This window comes from Artemia sp. Qi Xiang Cuo, chromosome 13 (assembly GCF_049724085.1).
Source record: "Artemia sp. Qi Xiang Cuo chromosome 13, ASM4972408v1, whole genome shotgun sequence".
Lineage (NCBI taxonomy): Eukaryota > Metazoa > Arthropoda > Branchiopoda > Anostraca > Artemiidae > Artemia > Artemia sp. Qi Xiang Cuo.
The window spans coordinates 8218549-8233234 of NC_142806.1; the positions used below are offsets into that span (position 1 = coordinate 8218549).

Here is a 14686-nt window from a genome sequence, read left to right on the forward strand (position 1 = left end):
ATGCACATCTATGACGGGCACTACCCTCAATTTTATTAACGCTATTTTTTTGTAAACAGAAAATATTAATTATTACCTACAATATTATTATTATTATAATTAATGAAAATATTAACTATAATATTAATTTTTTGTTAGCATTGGGAGATACGTGTTTTTAAATCTTTGCTGAGGAACTGGAATTTACACTATCCTATTAATATGCAGAAACTCTACCTTCATATACGCTAATTGGGTCAATCTTTGCTCTATCAGCTACTACTTTAGCCATCTCTCTTTCATCACCAGTTGATCCTTTTCCTGCCCAAATGAAGGATTCTGAGGGAGTTTTGACAATAAAAGTATCATTTGAGTTGAGTGAGGCAGCTTCCATGTCCACCTGAATAGCTCTTGTGTTGTGGGCAGCGTGGCCACGAACTTGCAGCATGTAGGATTTTGGAATACCTTCGTCAGTTTCGCCATCTATACATAACCAACGAGAAGAAATTTACTTGTAATATAAGTAGCGAGAACTTGACTTGTTGGAGCAAAATATAATTTTACTTATAAATTTCCAGACTATAAAAAGGAAAAGAACTTATAAAATAGAAAAATAGAATAAAAGATCTCAGAAAATCAAAATCTTAGCTTAAAAATAGGCAGAAAATCTGACTTGTTACAGCAAAAGTAAGTTTAATCATAAATGCTGAGGCTGCAAATATCAGAAGAAAAACTAATCAGAAAAAACGGGGAGATATGTAGTTCTCGAATTTGCAAAGGAATAAAAACTTTAATTTTGGAAAGTCATGTTCAGCCTTAGAAGTAAATTAATACAATTTGATTTGACAACAATAAGATATTGTTTGAAGGCATAATATACATATATGTACATAATGTACATACATGTTTTTTAATGTACGCATAAACATTTTTAAATGTATATAATAGTATATATTAAAAGAAATTGTTTAAAGGTATAAACTAAATGCACATATACATTGTTTAATGTGCGCATAAATATTGTTTAAATGTACATGCAAATGTACATGCTCGTATATATTAAAAGATATTTTTTGAAGACGCAAACTAAATGTACATACATATCTGTTAATGCACAAATAAATATTGTTAAATTTATGCATAAATGTACATACTAGTACATATTAAAAGATATTGTTTGAAGGCATAAAGTAAATGTGCATATATTTGCGCATGTGCATATGTTAGGAAACAACATACATTTTTTGAGATTTTTGTTTGTTTACCTACATCACGAGTTACTGTCTTCTGTACCCGTACCAAACAGTACTAATTATACCTTTGTCAGTAACATACAATCAATCAAGTATTACCAACATTTTTTGTATTATCAAAAATATTGAATAGCTGGTAACTAAGATCTAAAAGTTAAATTTACCTTGTTCTTCAAAAGCAGATGCTACACCACCATTGAAAACAACCATCCTTCCACCCAAAATTGCGAGAAAATGGGGAGGCTCTTTGCCTTGAACAACTCGAACTTGAACAGCACTACCACCAAGCTTTGTGTCTAGCTCAACAGCTTTCAAAGCTGCAGTGCCAGCTTCGTCCTGGCCACAACGCTGGCCCTAATAAAAACAATTGAATCAAGGTCTAATAGTCGTACAGGAGCCCAATATCAAAGTCGCAGCGGAATTGCGTTCACATTTTAATTTGCAAGACTTACAGAACATTAAGAACTTGTAACGCTTGATCGACTATCAATTCTAGCAGTCGGACATCCAAATCTCCTTTTTCCTTTAAGCAGTCTGTGACCAGATCAGGAGCACCAACTCATTAAAATACAGGGAAGGGGAAGAATGTTTTCAATATAGTCATGAAGATACGAAAAAAAGTGTTTTCCAAACACTTTTTGGTACTAAAATGAAATAAAGAAACTTGCAAGTTTTATTAAAGTCATGAGTCAAATTTATTTTATTCGAAATAATGGTAAAATTCTATTTTAGCTACTTTTGGCTATCTTGGAAAGGGGTTAGGTTAGGAAAATGAAACTTTCAGGGATGGGTCTACAAGCTAAATTATGTCCTGGGAAGGTATTTTGAAATATTTACCTCCACTCCTCTATCTAAAGGGTCCTGACCTTTGATGACCTTTAAAAATCCGTGTGTTATAAAAGTGAAACCTTGCAAAATAGATCTTCTGCTTAAATGAAGTACAACAAAAGTATTTTCAGCTTTAAAACTTTGCTCAATCCTAATTTATAAGGTTTTAAAGATCTGCAAAAACATGTCCTAAATTTTGAAAAAAAAAACTTTAATATGGCTTAAAAATCTACTCAAAAACAGGAATTGCTTTTTCAGAACTAAAGCCCAAGAAAAAGAAAGTGATAACTGAAAATAAAGGTAAAATGTTGTTTTGTCAAAATATCAATAGGTATAGACCTGTCAAATAGGCAAATTTCAGGGCCCTCTAGAGGGAGAAGGAGTAGAGGTGGGTACTTCAAAACACCTTCCCGGGACATATTTTAGCCTCTAGACCCATCCCTGAAAGTTTCGTTTTCCTAACTTAACCTCTTTCCAACATGGACAAAAGTAGCTAACATAGAGTTTAACCATTATTTCAATTAAAATAAATTTGTTTGACAAATAACTGCATCTTCGCATACAGGACGATGAATTACGTCATAATCACAAGTTACCACCATAAATGATATTATAGCTGAATTATATGATGACGTCAACTACAGCTAGGGTTCGTCCTTTACCATGTCCAGCTATAAAAAACCGAAGACTTTTCCTGCGTGTAATATATAATCATGGTTGCAGCAACTGTTGAATTCTTGTAAAAATAAATGCTTAAAAATCATTAGAAATTTTCATTGTTTTCTTGAAAACAGTCGCCGTAGCAAGAGCCTCTTAGTGGCAAGTACGATAATTTCTGATGAAGCTCCGTGTTTCAGCAATTGAGGAGGACATGACAGAAAAAAAACAGTGATCGAAAGTATCTGATAATCAAAGACCCTTTGATTATCTGTTTTAAAATGAAAGATAAGGTTGGCACAATATTAACGAAAATTCAAGCAATGAATTGGTAGTTGGGCATTTTTAACCCTATGTCAAGGCAGGTCAATTATACAACGTCACGACTTCCCGACGTCAGTGAAGCTGGCTAACTTTCCTTTTTTTTCCTTCATTTGCGACTAGCGGAAAGCTGCCAGACCTCTATTCGCATGAAGACAAGAATTAGCTAGACTTGGAAAGCCAATCCCACCTGCAAGTCAAAAACGTTTCTGTATAGTCTTTTTTGGCGCTAAATTCAAATTATTACACTCATGACTTTAATACAACTTGCAAATCTCTTTATTTCATTTTAGTGAACGTTTAATGAAGAAATGAACAGCAATAATGACTGAGACCCATTATAAATGCTGGTACTAAAGAACCTTAAGTTTTGTTGCTGTACCTTAGATCTCAGGTGTAAATGCAGAAAGAAAATCACCTCTATTTTTTCTACCCTATCTGTCTTGAAATCTTGAAGAAATCTTGTGCGTCATGTAGAATAGGTCACCAAGCTACTGAGGAGATGCCACTTTATAACTTTACATGTCGGTTACGCGATTCTGCGCAGTGATGCCCTCTATATATACGTATTATGTACTCTTTATTTCTTTGAGTGTTTTCTTGAATCTGTTCTGAATTGTCTTGAAATTTAGCTTCTTAAATTTTGAGATAGTCAAAGTGAGAATTACAGGCCATTTATGACTCAGTTGACGAATAATTTGAAAATATTACTTCATTAGTACAGGCTGTTCAGAAGAAATCGCTATCAGTTCTTAGAGACGTGTCAAATATACAGGAAGAATTAGATTAGTGCTTAGAAAAATTCCAGCATTTAGAAGCTGATATGAAGCATTTTGGCGACCTAGTGCTTAATAACTTTTCGCCCCGGCATAAGGGCCTCGGCAAAATATAAATTTTCCTGAACAAGATTAATGTAATATAACAAAATTCTTATGAAGGGGAGGTCGGGAGTTTTTATTGCGAGTGCATAGCTAGGGAAAACCAGGTCTGAACAATTTCAATCATGGTAAAACAAAATTCAGTACTTGTTAGTTAAGCGAAAAACACAAGTTAGGTTAATCCTAAGGAAATACCTAAAGGAAGTACCTTTAGTCTATATAATATAATTTAGGCTATATATTTGCACATTAATGGGGGGGGTACAGTATTTGGACAGCTCCCCTAATCTAACATAACGTAACCTAACCCCCTCCCCTAATGTGCAAATATATAGCCCAAATTATAAAAGGCCGATGTATTCTATCACGTGTCACTTGTCTTTGTGGCTATGAAAGCGGTTTTCTGAGATATGACCTAAGTGTAAGTCTTAAGTGTATTTTGTTTAATTAACAAGTACCCAAAATTCTTATGAAGAGGAGTTGGGTGTAAAGAGGTGGTTATGAAGAGGTGTATTTAATGAGAGGGGGTGTTTTTAATTTATTTTATGAAGAGGGTGTGTGTTTAATGCATCTGCATGGAAATCAATATCTTTATTGTATGCGCGTTTCTAGCCCAGGTGGCTGAAGAAATAGACATAAGGAATGTGCTCGGATTAAACCTTCACTTATTGTTAATGTTGTCGAGCACAACCCTTATCCATAGCCAATATACTCAGAAGTCATTGAGTTTGTAGCATTGTGTTTTTGGAAGTTACACTTTTGTAGTATTCGATCGTTAATGTCCTCTTTCTACTTATAATCAGTTTTGCATTTTTTTTTAAGAACTTTCCACATGAAAATGTTAACTAAAAAGCACCTTTTATAAGAAATAGAAACATGCTTGCAATCAATAAATTGTTTTTGTGACTTTCTTTTTTACTGTAGCAAATTTTAATTCATTACAGATAATATTACAATTACAAATACTAATTGAATGGTACCATTCAATCAGGGGCGAATCCAGGATTTTTTTAGGGGGGGGGGCAAAATAGGTTAATCCTAAAAACGTGCGTTAGGAGCAAGTTTATTTAACGCAAACTTGCGTTAGTTAAGTAAATTACACACCTTTGGACTACGTTAGGGGGCGTGCGCCCCCTCGCCCCCTCCCCCTCTGGATCCGCCACTGCATTCAATAACACTGAATTATATGGTGAGTGTCTCCACTTAAAACACATTCAACTTTAAAAATTACATACGAAGGGCCTTCCTCGCCAACAGAGAAAACGACGCTCACTATCAATAAATAAATTATTTAATTTTTTCTCCCCAAACTAATTATTTGCGACGAATATGATAAGTTCACTTTTTACTAAAACACTCAAAAAACGGTTTCCACAAAAAATGAGAAAATCCTGTTTACAATCAATATATTAAACACATGATTTCTTTTCTCTTCTGCTGGGAATTCCAATGAACACGAATTACTCCTGGATTTAAAAAAATTTAAACTTAAAAAAAAATCTTTAAAAATATTTCTGAAAAAATGGACACGTTAGTTACGATCAATAAATAAATTAAATGATTTTTAGGCACTTGTATAATGTACCCCCTACCTAAATCCTAATGAAATATACCCAGGTAAGATAAAAATATAATACATTAGAAACAAATTCGGGCTATATATTTGCATATTTTTGGGGGGGGGGGGGGGGTAAAGTATAGCGGGTCTGCATGCCTAGTGTGTTAGGTACCATTATTTTACGCATTATGTAGTAAGAATTGTTTTCTAACTCCACACTGTCCAAACACTTTACCCTCACCACCCCTAAGGCGTAAATAGGCGATATAACCCGAATTATATATTTTGTCACTTATTCTGTAATTATCTATTCTGTCACTCCTCTTTGGCTTGTCTCACGCTAAGCTGAAAGAAACTAATGAAAAAAAAAACGGTCCTACAATGCTTCAATGAATGAACAACTTGAGCGGAAGGGGGTTTATTATAAAGGTGCCAATTTTTTTCATCAGCTAAGCATTTGTAATTAACACGATAACTATCTATGCTTGAAAAAAAAACATCCTTAAAAAACAAGATAACGTTACTTACAATCCAGAAATAAATTATATGATTTTCTCTTCCGTTAATAAGGTATTTGTAATGAATAACATAAGTGTCCCCACTAAAGAACATGCCATAATGATTGTCGGGTATTTTGGCTAATTCAAAGTCCTCGATCCTGTATATGATCTTTTCTCCACTAGCGTCATCTACCATCTGGCTCTCAGCTGCCAATTTGGGCTGTTCATGTAAGCTTGAAGCATCAAAATGGGTATCCATAACTTTTGCAATTCCTCTGCCATCTATAAAATTGCACAGTGATTCAATACTAATTAGGATAAACACAGCCATACTAATGGTCCTTTCATACGCATGGGAAAACAAATCGGTACAAGGGAAAGTTTTCAAATGATAAGGACAAACTTTTTCCTAAAAAGCACAGATAACTTGTACTTGTACGTGCCAAGTCTGAAAGCCAAAAGTATTTCTTGCCAAGTGTCTTCCTCTTTTTTGTTAGTTTTATGCAAATATTACTTGTGTGGATAAAACTGATGGATCTGGATAAGAGCCACCAAATCTCGAACTTTTGCATGCTTAACATTTGACATGCTTTCCACTTTCAAAATACTTGCTAATTTTTGCTCGAGGACGCACGAAAAACTGATCACTACCCCAGGGAAACAAGAAAAACAGAAAAAAAGAAAAAAAGAAAAAAAGAAAAAAAGAAAAAAACTCGGAAACGAGAAAAATGGTCGGTTTTTTCATTTTACCGATCGATTTTGAGCTTTTCCCCACACGTCTGAACGGGCTATAAGCATAAACAATGCGACCAAATTTTGTAATGCAACTTTGTCAAAAGAGCATACAAAGAAAAATATAAGTATACACAGTGCTAAATATTAAAGGAAAATCCCTACATAAAAAACGTATAAAAAAGTTTCAGCTGGACGGTACAGGATTTGATTCCAGCGAAGACCTTAAGCAACAGAGTCACCATAACAACTTAAACAAAATGAAGAAGAAGAAGACGAAGTGTCTTCTATGTATTTTTTCGTCTACTTTGTACAGAAGAAGTGGTATTAACTTATGAGGGTTCTTATTCAATTTGAAAATAAAAGTTTTAGTTTCTGTTTTAAGAATCGACAGTGATTGAACTAAAATGAGATAATTTCTTTTTCACGGAAACTATTTTTGGCGATCTTCTGAGGCTACCATTAAAGTTACAGACATTCAGGATGATATATGATAGATTCCAGACATTTAAGATGATGACAGATGATTCATCTGTTATCATCTTGAATGTCTTGAATCTATCATATTATATCATCTTTTCCAGGGGCGGGGGGGGGGAACTTTAAAAAACGCATCAAAATTTGTTTATATTAATTTTTGTTACGTTTTCACGAGTCAGACAAACATTTCGGGGGGGGGGGGGGGTGGAGGGAGTAAACCCCAAACCCCCCCCCTTCTTTGGATATTGCCTTGCAGATGAATTCTGAAAAAATTAAAAAATATGCAAATATGAGAACTCCAACAGAAGAAAAACGAAAGAGCGTTCATGAGAGTTTTAATAAACAACACTCTGAATTGGGAACAGTACTTTTCATGACATAATAGCTAACAACTGATATGACATCATAACACCGTCAAAGCCTATTGAAACTACGAAAAGAGGAGCAAAAACAGCAACAAAATCAGAAACAAAATGAAGCAAAAAACGAAGCAAAAGAAGAAAAAAAAAGAAGCAAAAGCAACATAAAAAACGAATTTGTACAGGAAAAAGGATCTAAGGAACAAATTAAGTAGAAGAAAAGGTCACCAAGTGAATTTTTTTTTTTACCATTTTGCATCACAGTTTTGGTGGTAGTCAGTACAAAAATTCATCAATAGAGGCGCCAAAGTTGAATCAGAAATCACCTAGTGATCGCTACATGGCTTTCACAGACGTAAGATTTAAAAAATACGGTACCTAGTAAGGAGCCCTTAAAGCCTTCATAATCATGCAAAATTGTTGTTCGCGAATTTTAGGCGACTGTGTCGAAATGAAAAGCTTAAATAAGCCGAATATTATAGTACTTGCAGAAGGCATACTATATGCAGAAGGCAAATGGCAACACTGTCTAAGTTTTTTTTTATGCTTTTGCCAATGACCCATATGAATAATACTTCTAGAACAAGATCAAATGCATAGTCATTATTTATAGATTCTCGTCTTATAATACTCGCTCTGAAACATGCAATTTCGCAAGAAACTTACAACATAGCTTCACAAGATTACAGCATAACTTCACAAGCTTAACAGCACAAGCATACAGCAGAGCAGCAATCATACACCAGTAGCTTGGTCTCAAAGAACATGATACTCATATCTTTGGATTTACTAGTTTCAGATATACCCATTTACTGCGCCAGAATAATGAGGCTATCTGAGACTTTTTCTTACATCTTAAAAAAAAATCCTTTCTTCAAAAACTTTAAGCGTATCTCTTAATCTAAAAAATAATTTCAAATAAAGTCAAAAATTTTATTCGCCAGATAAAGCATAATCCGTGCAACAGAATGATCACAAATTTTCCTTTTATATTGCAGAACTGCAGAAAAATAAAATACCAAAACTCATACCGGAAACATAAACGATAACAACGTTAGCTAACAATAAACTATTGATGTCTAAATTCAGTAGCCATATTTCCTCCTTACTAGTTTTCTAGGTATTTCAGTGGATTTTCATCAAGTTTTGAAACTTTTCGATCAATTCTTCCATATCAGCACAGTCATTCTTCATTTCATTTGTCAACTCTGTCATCTTTCTGACGCTTGGATCCTCAATATTTTTTACTTCGTCTTTTAGCTTATCTAGCGAAACCAAAAGAAGCTTTTCTTGTATAAGGACATAACTTAAAGAACTCTGAAACTGGTCCACAAATAACTTTAAAATGGAAGACGACGTTTGTACGTTTTCATCTTCAACAGATAGAGAGTCCGTCTTCCTCTGTTCAATTTTACGGTCCTGTTCTACAGTAGAATCGTCAGGTTTGGTTTGTTTGCTGTATTTTCTCTTTAGTTTTGTACCTTCTCTGCGTTTTTTTATTATTTTGTAGTTCCGTTTAATTTTATGTTTAATGTTCTTTAACATTTAAAAAGAGACTACTGCAGACGATAATAGAAGCGTATATGCATCCAAGCAACTCCTTTGTAGTTTGAAATGACCCCAAGAATCAGTTTTCTTTTTTGTAGTATTCTACAAAAGTTTCTTGCAATAGCTTACATACGAACATTTTTATTGATTTTAGTAAAATCACCATTTCATCTTACTTCAAAAGCCACCAACTCACGAAAATAAAGGGACACGAAATGTACTTTTCAAAAATCTGGCAGAAGACACAATTTCGTTGAGGTATTAGAACACAATGCTTAAAAAAGGTGTTTTCCAAAGTCTAGGTGGAAGGAAGAAAAAATCTACGAGGAATAACCAGCCTACCCCCCCCCCTCCACCGCCAATTGACACTTCTGCCTATATTTTGGCTATAGTGGTTCAAATAGTGCAGTTTTAATTCCGATCTAACAACCTTTTCCAGGGGTTTCAGGCAATTTTTTTGAATTCCCATAGAATAGTTCTCGCAAAAGATTTTACTGTTAAGGCTAGCCAAAGTAACTTGACAAGCCAAAAATCTTGAATCAGTTTGAAAATACGATTTTTCCTCACGTGACAGATTTTCTGCTTTTTGGTTTTTGAGTTTTAAATTTTCGATGAGTGTGGGCTAGAGTTCGTTCTTTACTAGGTTGCATCTGAATAAAAACAAACCCAATATATAAGAGAGAAATAAGGGGATTGGCAGCTCAAATGACATCATGCTTCTTGAAATCATTTCAGGTAAAACTGTTCAGACTAATGCAGCCTGTAGAAATTAAGATTCTTAAAAAAAAAAAAATCATAAGAAAATTCACAACCAGCTATCCAAAGGACATCATTATTCTTCAATATTTAATTTACAACTTGATAAAAATTCAGTCAATGGTTGTTTTTTCTTATCAGAAATCCGGTATAAAATCTTAAAGATGGATTAAATTCCTAATTTTTTCAGTAGCACACATACAAACAAACAAAAATTTCGCATGTTGACCTTAGAGTCTGCGTAGCACAGGCATCGATCTCCCGTTTCTCTGCTTTCGGCCGGGAGTACAATTCCTACGTTTTTTCCAGTAAAATATAATTTTTCAGTAGGAGTTTAAGGAATTTCATGAACTCCCTACTGTAGTGAAATTTGAGGTTTTTCAACGGCACTATAGCCACAACAGATTTCCCGGTCTTGTGCTTTACGCAAAGATCTATTTATCTACTCTATCTGGATCCCTCCACCTCTAAATTTTCCCCTTGTATTTAAAATTTTTGGGAAAACTCATCTCAGTCGCTCCTTTAGAGGCAATTTAGTAAAAAACGGGCTCTAGTCTATTTTAACCAAAATTTAAAAGCGTCTATTATATACATTAAATAAAAAACAAGTTTTTTCAACTGAAAGTAAGGAGCAACATTAAAATTAAAATGAACAGAAATTATTACGTATATGACGGGGGTTGTCCCCTCCTAAACACCTCTCTCTTTACGCTAAAGTTTTTTTACTGTTTTGAAAAAAGCGTCTTACTTTTCTAATTAAACGACCCTGAGTCATTATTAAAGAATTAGGACAAAATTCAAACTTTAGCGTAATGAGCGATGTGTTGAGGAGGGGGCAACCCCCTTTATATACGTAATAGTTTCTGTTCGTTTTTAGGTTTAATGTTGCTCCTTACTTTCAGTTAAAAAAACTTTAATTTCTGATCGTTTTTTAAATAATAGATCGTTTAATTTCTGATCGTTTTTAAATAATAGATCGTTTGATTTCTGATCGGTTTTTAAATAAGTGGGGCCAGGAAATCTGGCCCCACTTCTACGGAAAAAACCCCTCCCCACAGAAATATCATATAGACAATTCAATCCCGGTGAAAACTGGACAATTACTCTTAACCACTCTGCGCGTAAAATTGAGACGGAAAAGAGAAAGTAAGAAATCTAAAAAAGGATTTTGTATGAGAATTCTCGCACCCCAGTTTATAATTTCCCTTGACAAGTTTAATCCCTGGAAACTTCCCTCCCCATGGAAACATACCCCGTTTAAAACCCCCCAGCAGAAAGTTTTCCCCCCTCACCCGAAAAGGGTATGGGCAAATTTTATAACTTTAAGACCTTTTCCCTGGGGCTGTGGGGGAGTCATATTATACCCAAAGGCATAGATATTGGGCCTTTTAAGTATGATGAACAAAATGGCTATTTCAAAATTTTGATCGGACTATTTCGGGAAAAAAGGGGTGGGGGAGGGGGCCTAGTTTCACTCTAGTTTTTTTGGTCACTTAAAAAGGGTACTAGAACTTTTATTTTTCGTTTGAATGAGCCCTCTCCCGATATTGTAGGACCACTGAGTCGATACGGTCACCCCTGGGGAAAACAAACAAACAAATTAACACGTATTCGTGAATTTTTTCTGGCAAAAAATACAAAATTCCACACTTTTGCAGATAGGAGCTTGAAACCTATACAGTTAGGTTCTCTGATACGCTGAATCTGATGGTGTGTTTTTTATTGCGATCACTTGACTTTAATGGGCTGTTTCTCCCTTTTTTTGAAAATCAGGAAATTTTTTTAAGCTGGTAACCTTCGATGGGTAAGACTAAACTTAATGAAATTTATGTATTTAAAATCAGCATAAAAAGTAAATTCTTTTGATATATCTATTGGTATTAAAATTCCATCTTTTTCAGAGTTTCGGTTACTATTGAGCCGGGTCGCTCATTACTTACAGTTCGTTACTACGAACTGTTTGAAACAAAAAACTTTCAAATGAGGAAGAATTGTCCTTTGAAGCTGATTCAGGACAGACTATTATTCTGATTAACCTTGACGATAAAAGTCCATCACAAAAACAAATTTGTGGGAGTTTCGAATAATAGCTCAAGACTCTACAAAATGGTGTTAGATCAAAATGAAAACTGTACCATTGGAATCATCATAGCCAAGAACCCTATTTAGGATAACTGCTGTCCTCCATCTTGAGCAACAAGGAAAATCACTTTTTCACCAGCGACACAAGAGTTGTGTCTCTTTTTTTACTTCCTTTTTTCTGTCGCGACTAGTGGGGCGCTGAAACATCATAGAAAGACGTTCAAGGGCTCAATTGAAAGGAAATATATTGCGTTTCCCAATTAACAAAAACAATATTAAAGTAAAATGCAATTAAAAAAAAAATGTAGCTTCAAATACAAGGTGATATTTTGAACGCATCTTTTGACAAGAGATGATAGCACACGCGTCTTTTGAAAAGTTGCTTCCCTGGGGTATGATGTCATGATTCACTGCTGCCTGATTCCCTGCGGCTCGTTCTTTACTAAGCCAACTAACAGGATTTTCGATAATAATTTCTAAATTAACTGCTGGCTTTTTATGCTGATTCCAAATATGTAAAATTTATCAAGTTAAATGTTATCCACCAAAAGCTACGAGCTTGAGAAAATTTGCTTGTTTCAGGAAAAAAGGGGTAAACACCCTCAAAGATATACCTGATCTTAACAAAAATCACCACATAAGATTCAGCATATCAGAGAACCTAAAGAGTTTCTAGAGAAAACTAAAGAGAAACTAAAGAGGTTTCAAGCTCTTTTCTACAGAAACGTGAAATTTTGCCTTTTTTCCGAGAAGAAAGGTCCAAGATCCAAATTTTTTCTTCCCGTTGCCCTAAAATTTTTTCTTCCCGGGTTATCGTATTGAGCCCATTGCCCTAAAAGATAGCGAGAGGGCTCATGCAAAAATAAATTAAAAGTTCGTCACGAGTTCGTCAAAAGTGTGTCACGGGAAAGTAGCGTTTTATGCCATTTGTGGCACTAAACTACAAAGTAGCCATCGATCGAAAATTCTGAAACACCCCATCAATTAAAAAGTTTTAAAAAATTATATACTTTATTATATAATTACATAATGTCTTATGAAATTATGTTTAGGGATGTATAATTGCGCATGGGATATTAAGAATAAGGAGCCTGGGTCTTTTTACTGACGAGGGGAGGCAGATGTCTAAAAGTATGCGTTTCAATGCTGCAGACGCAGAAATTTTAGGGTCACATGTAACGATTAAAATTATTTTGTAATTTTTGAAATACTATTCTTATAAAATAAAGTAGAAGGCACAGTTGAGCTGAATCCAGAATTTTCATTTTTCCCATATTTTCATCACCGTTCTTTGAAAATTTTAAATAAAAAAACAAGTTTTTTTTAACTGAAAGTAAGGAGCGACATTAAAACTTAAAACGAACAGAAATTATTCCGCATATGAAAGGGGCTGTCCCCTCCTCAACGCCTCGCTCTTTATGCTAAAGTTTCTTATTGTTTTAAAAAAATAAAGTTGTGAGACAGAGTCAAACTTTAGCGTAAAGAGCGAGGTCGCTACTTTCAGTTAAAAAAAAACTTTTATTTTATTAAATTTCTGAACGTTTTTGAATTAATGCAGCTTTGGTTTTGGCTCACCGTACTTGAATAATAAAAAAAAATTGCATATTAATTTTACTTTTTTTGGCTAAATGACTTTCTCGAAATTTTGTTCTGACGTAACTTATACAAATCAACTTACGTAACGAACTTCTATATTCGTATTTTTTTAATTACGTATATTAGGGAGTTCGCCCGCCTAGTCAATACCTACCTCTTTACACTAAAGTGCAAATTTTGTTCCAATTCTTTAAGTAAATTTATAATTTTGTTCAGATTATTTAAAAACGACTCCTGAAACACAAGGGTCGTTTAATTATAACAATAAGTGACATCTTTAAAATTGCCTAAAAACCTTAGCGTAAAGAGTGAGATAATGACTAGGAGGCGACCCCAATCATATGCGTAATAATTTCCGTTCGTTTTAAGTTTTGATGCGGCTTCTTGCTTTCAGTTGAAAAAATTGTTTTTTTGTTTAATTTTTTTTAATATTATGCTCGGAAATCCGGCACCACCTTCATAGCAATGTTCCTTCCCCTTTGAAAACTTCCTTCCTGGTCAGATCCTCCCACGCAACCCCCCCCCCCACTACCAGAAAATATCCCCCCTGAAAACTTGGGCAAAGTTCATAACTTGCAGCCCTTCCCCCAGGGACTGTGGGGAATTAAGTCGTCTTCAGACACATATTTATTGTATTTTTCGACCATGCTAAACAAAATGGCTATCTAAAAATTTTGATCGGGTGACTTTGCGGAAAAAATGAGCGTGGGAGGGGGCCTAGTTGCCCTCCATTTTTTTTGGTCACTCAAAAGGGCACTAGAAATTTTAATTTCCGTTTGAATGAGCCCTCCCCCGATATTCTAAGACCACTGGGTCGATACATTCACCCCTGGTAAAAAAAACAAAAAAAAAACAACAAATAAACACGCATCCGCGATCTTCCTTCTGACAAAGAATACAACATTCCACATTTTTGCAGATAGAAGCTTGAAACTTCTATTGTAGGGTTCTCTGATACGCTGAATATGATTGTGTGATTTTCGATAAGGTTCTATAACTTTAAGGGGTCTTTCCCCCTTTTTTCGAAAATCAGCCAAATTTTCTCAGGCGCGTATCTTTTGATAGGTAGGACTAAACTTGATGAAACTATATATTTGAAATCAGCATAAAAGTCTGATTTTTTTATGTATCTATTGGTACCAAAAATCCGTTTTTTACA

The 14686-nt window shown here is 34.5% G+C and overlaps 1 protein-coding gene across 3 annotated transcripts in view; it reads right to left on the reverse strand.

Annotated features, from left to right (window-relative positions):
- Nucleotides 1–14686, reverse strand: part of LOC148944901 (villin-1-like) — a 109668-nt gene that overhangs the window by 22469 nt on the left and 72513 nt on the right. For all 3 annotated transcript variants that reach the window (XM_089099238.1, XM_089099240.1, XM_089099239.1), the window contains exons 7-9: nt 6003–6256; nt 1397–1586; nt 217–462 (exon numbers count right to left, since the gene is read on the reverse strand). In XM_089099238.1, coding sequence (XP_088955364.1) covers nt 217–462; nt 1397–1586; nt 6003–6256 — 690 coding nt within the window. The remainder of the gene's footprint in view (nt 1–216; nt 463–1396; nt 1587–6002; nt 6257–14686) is intronic.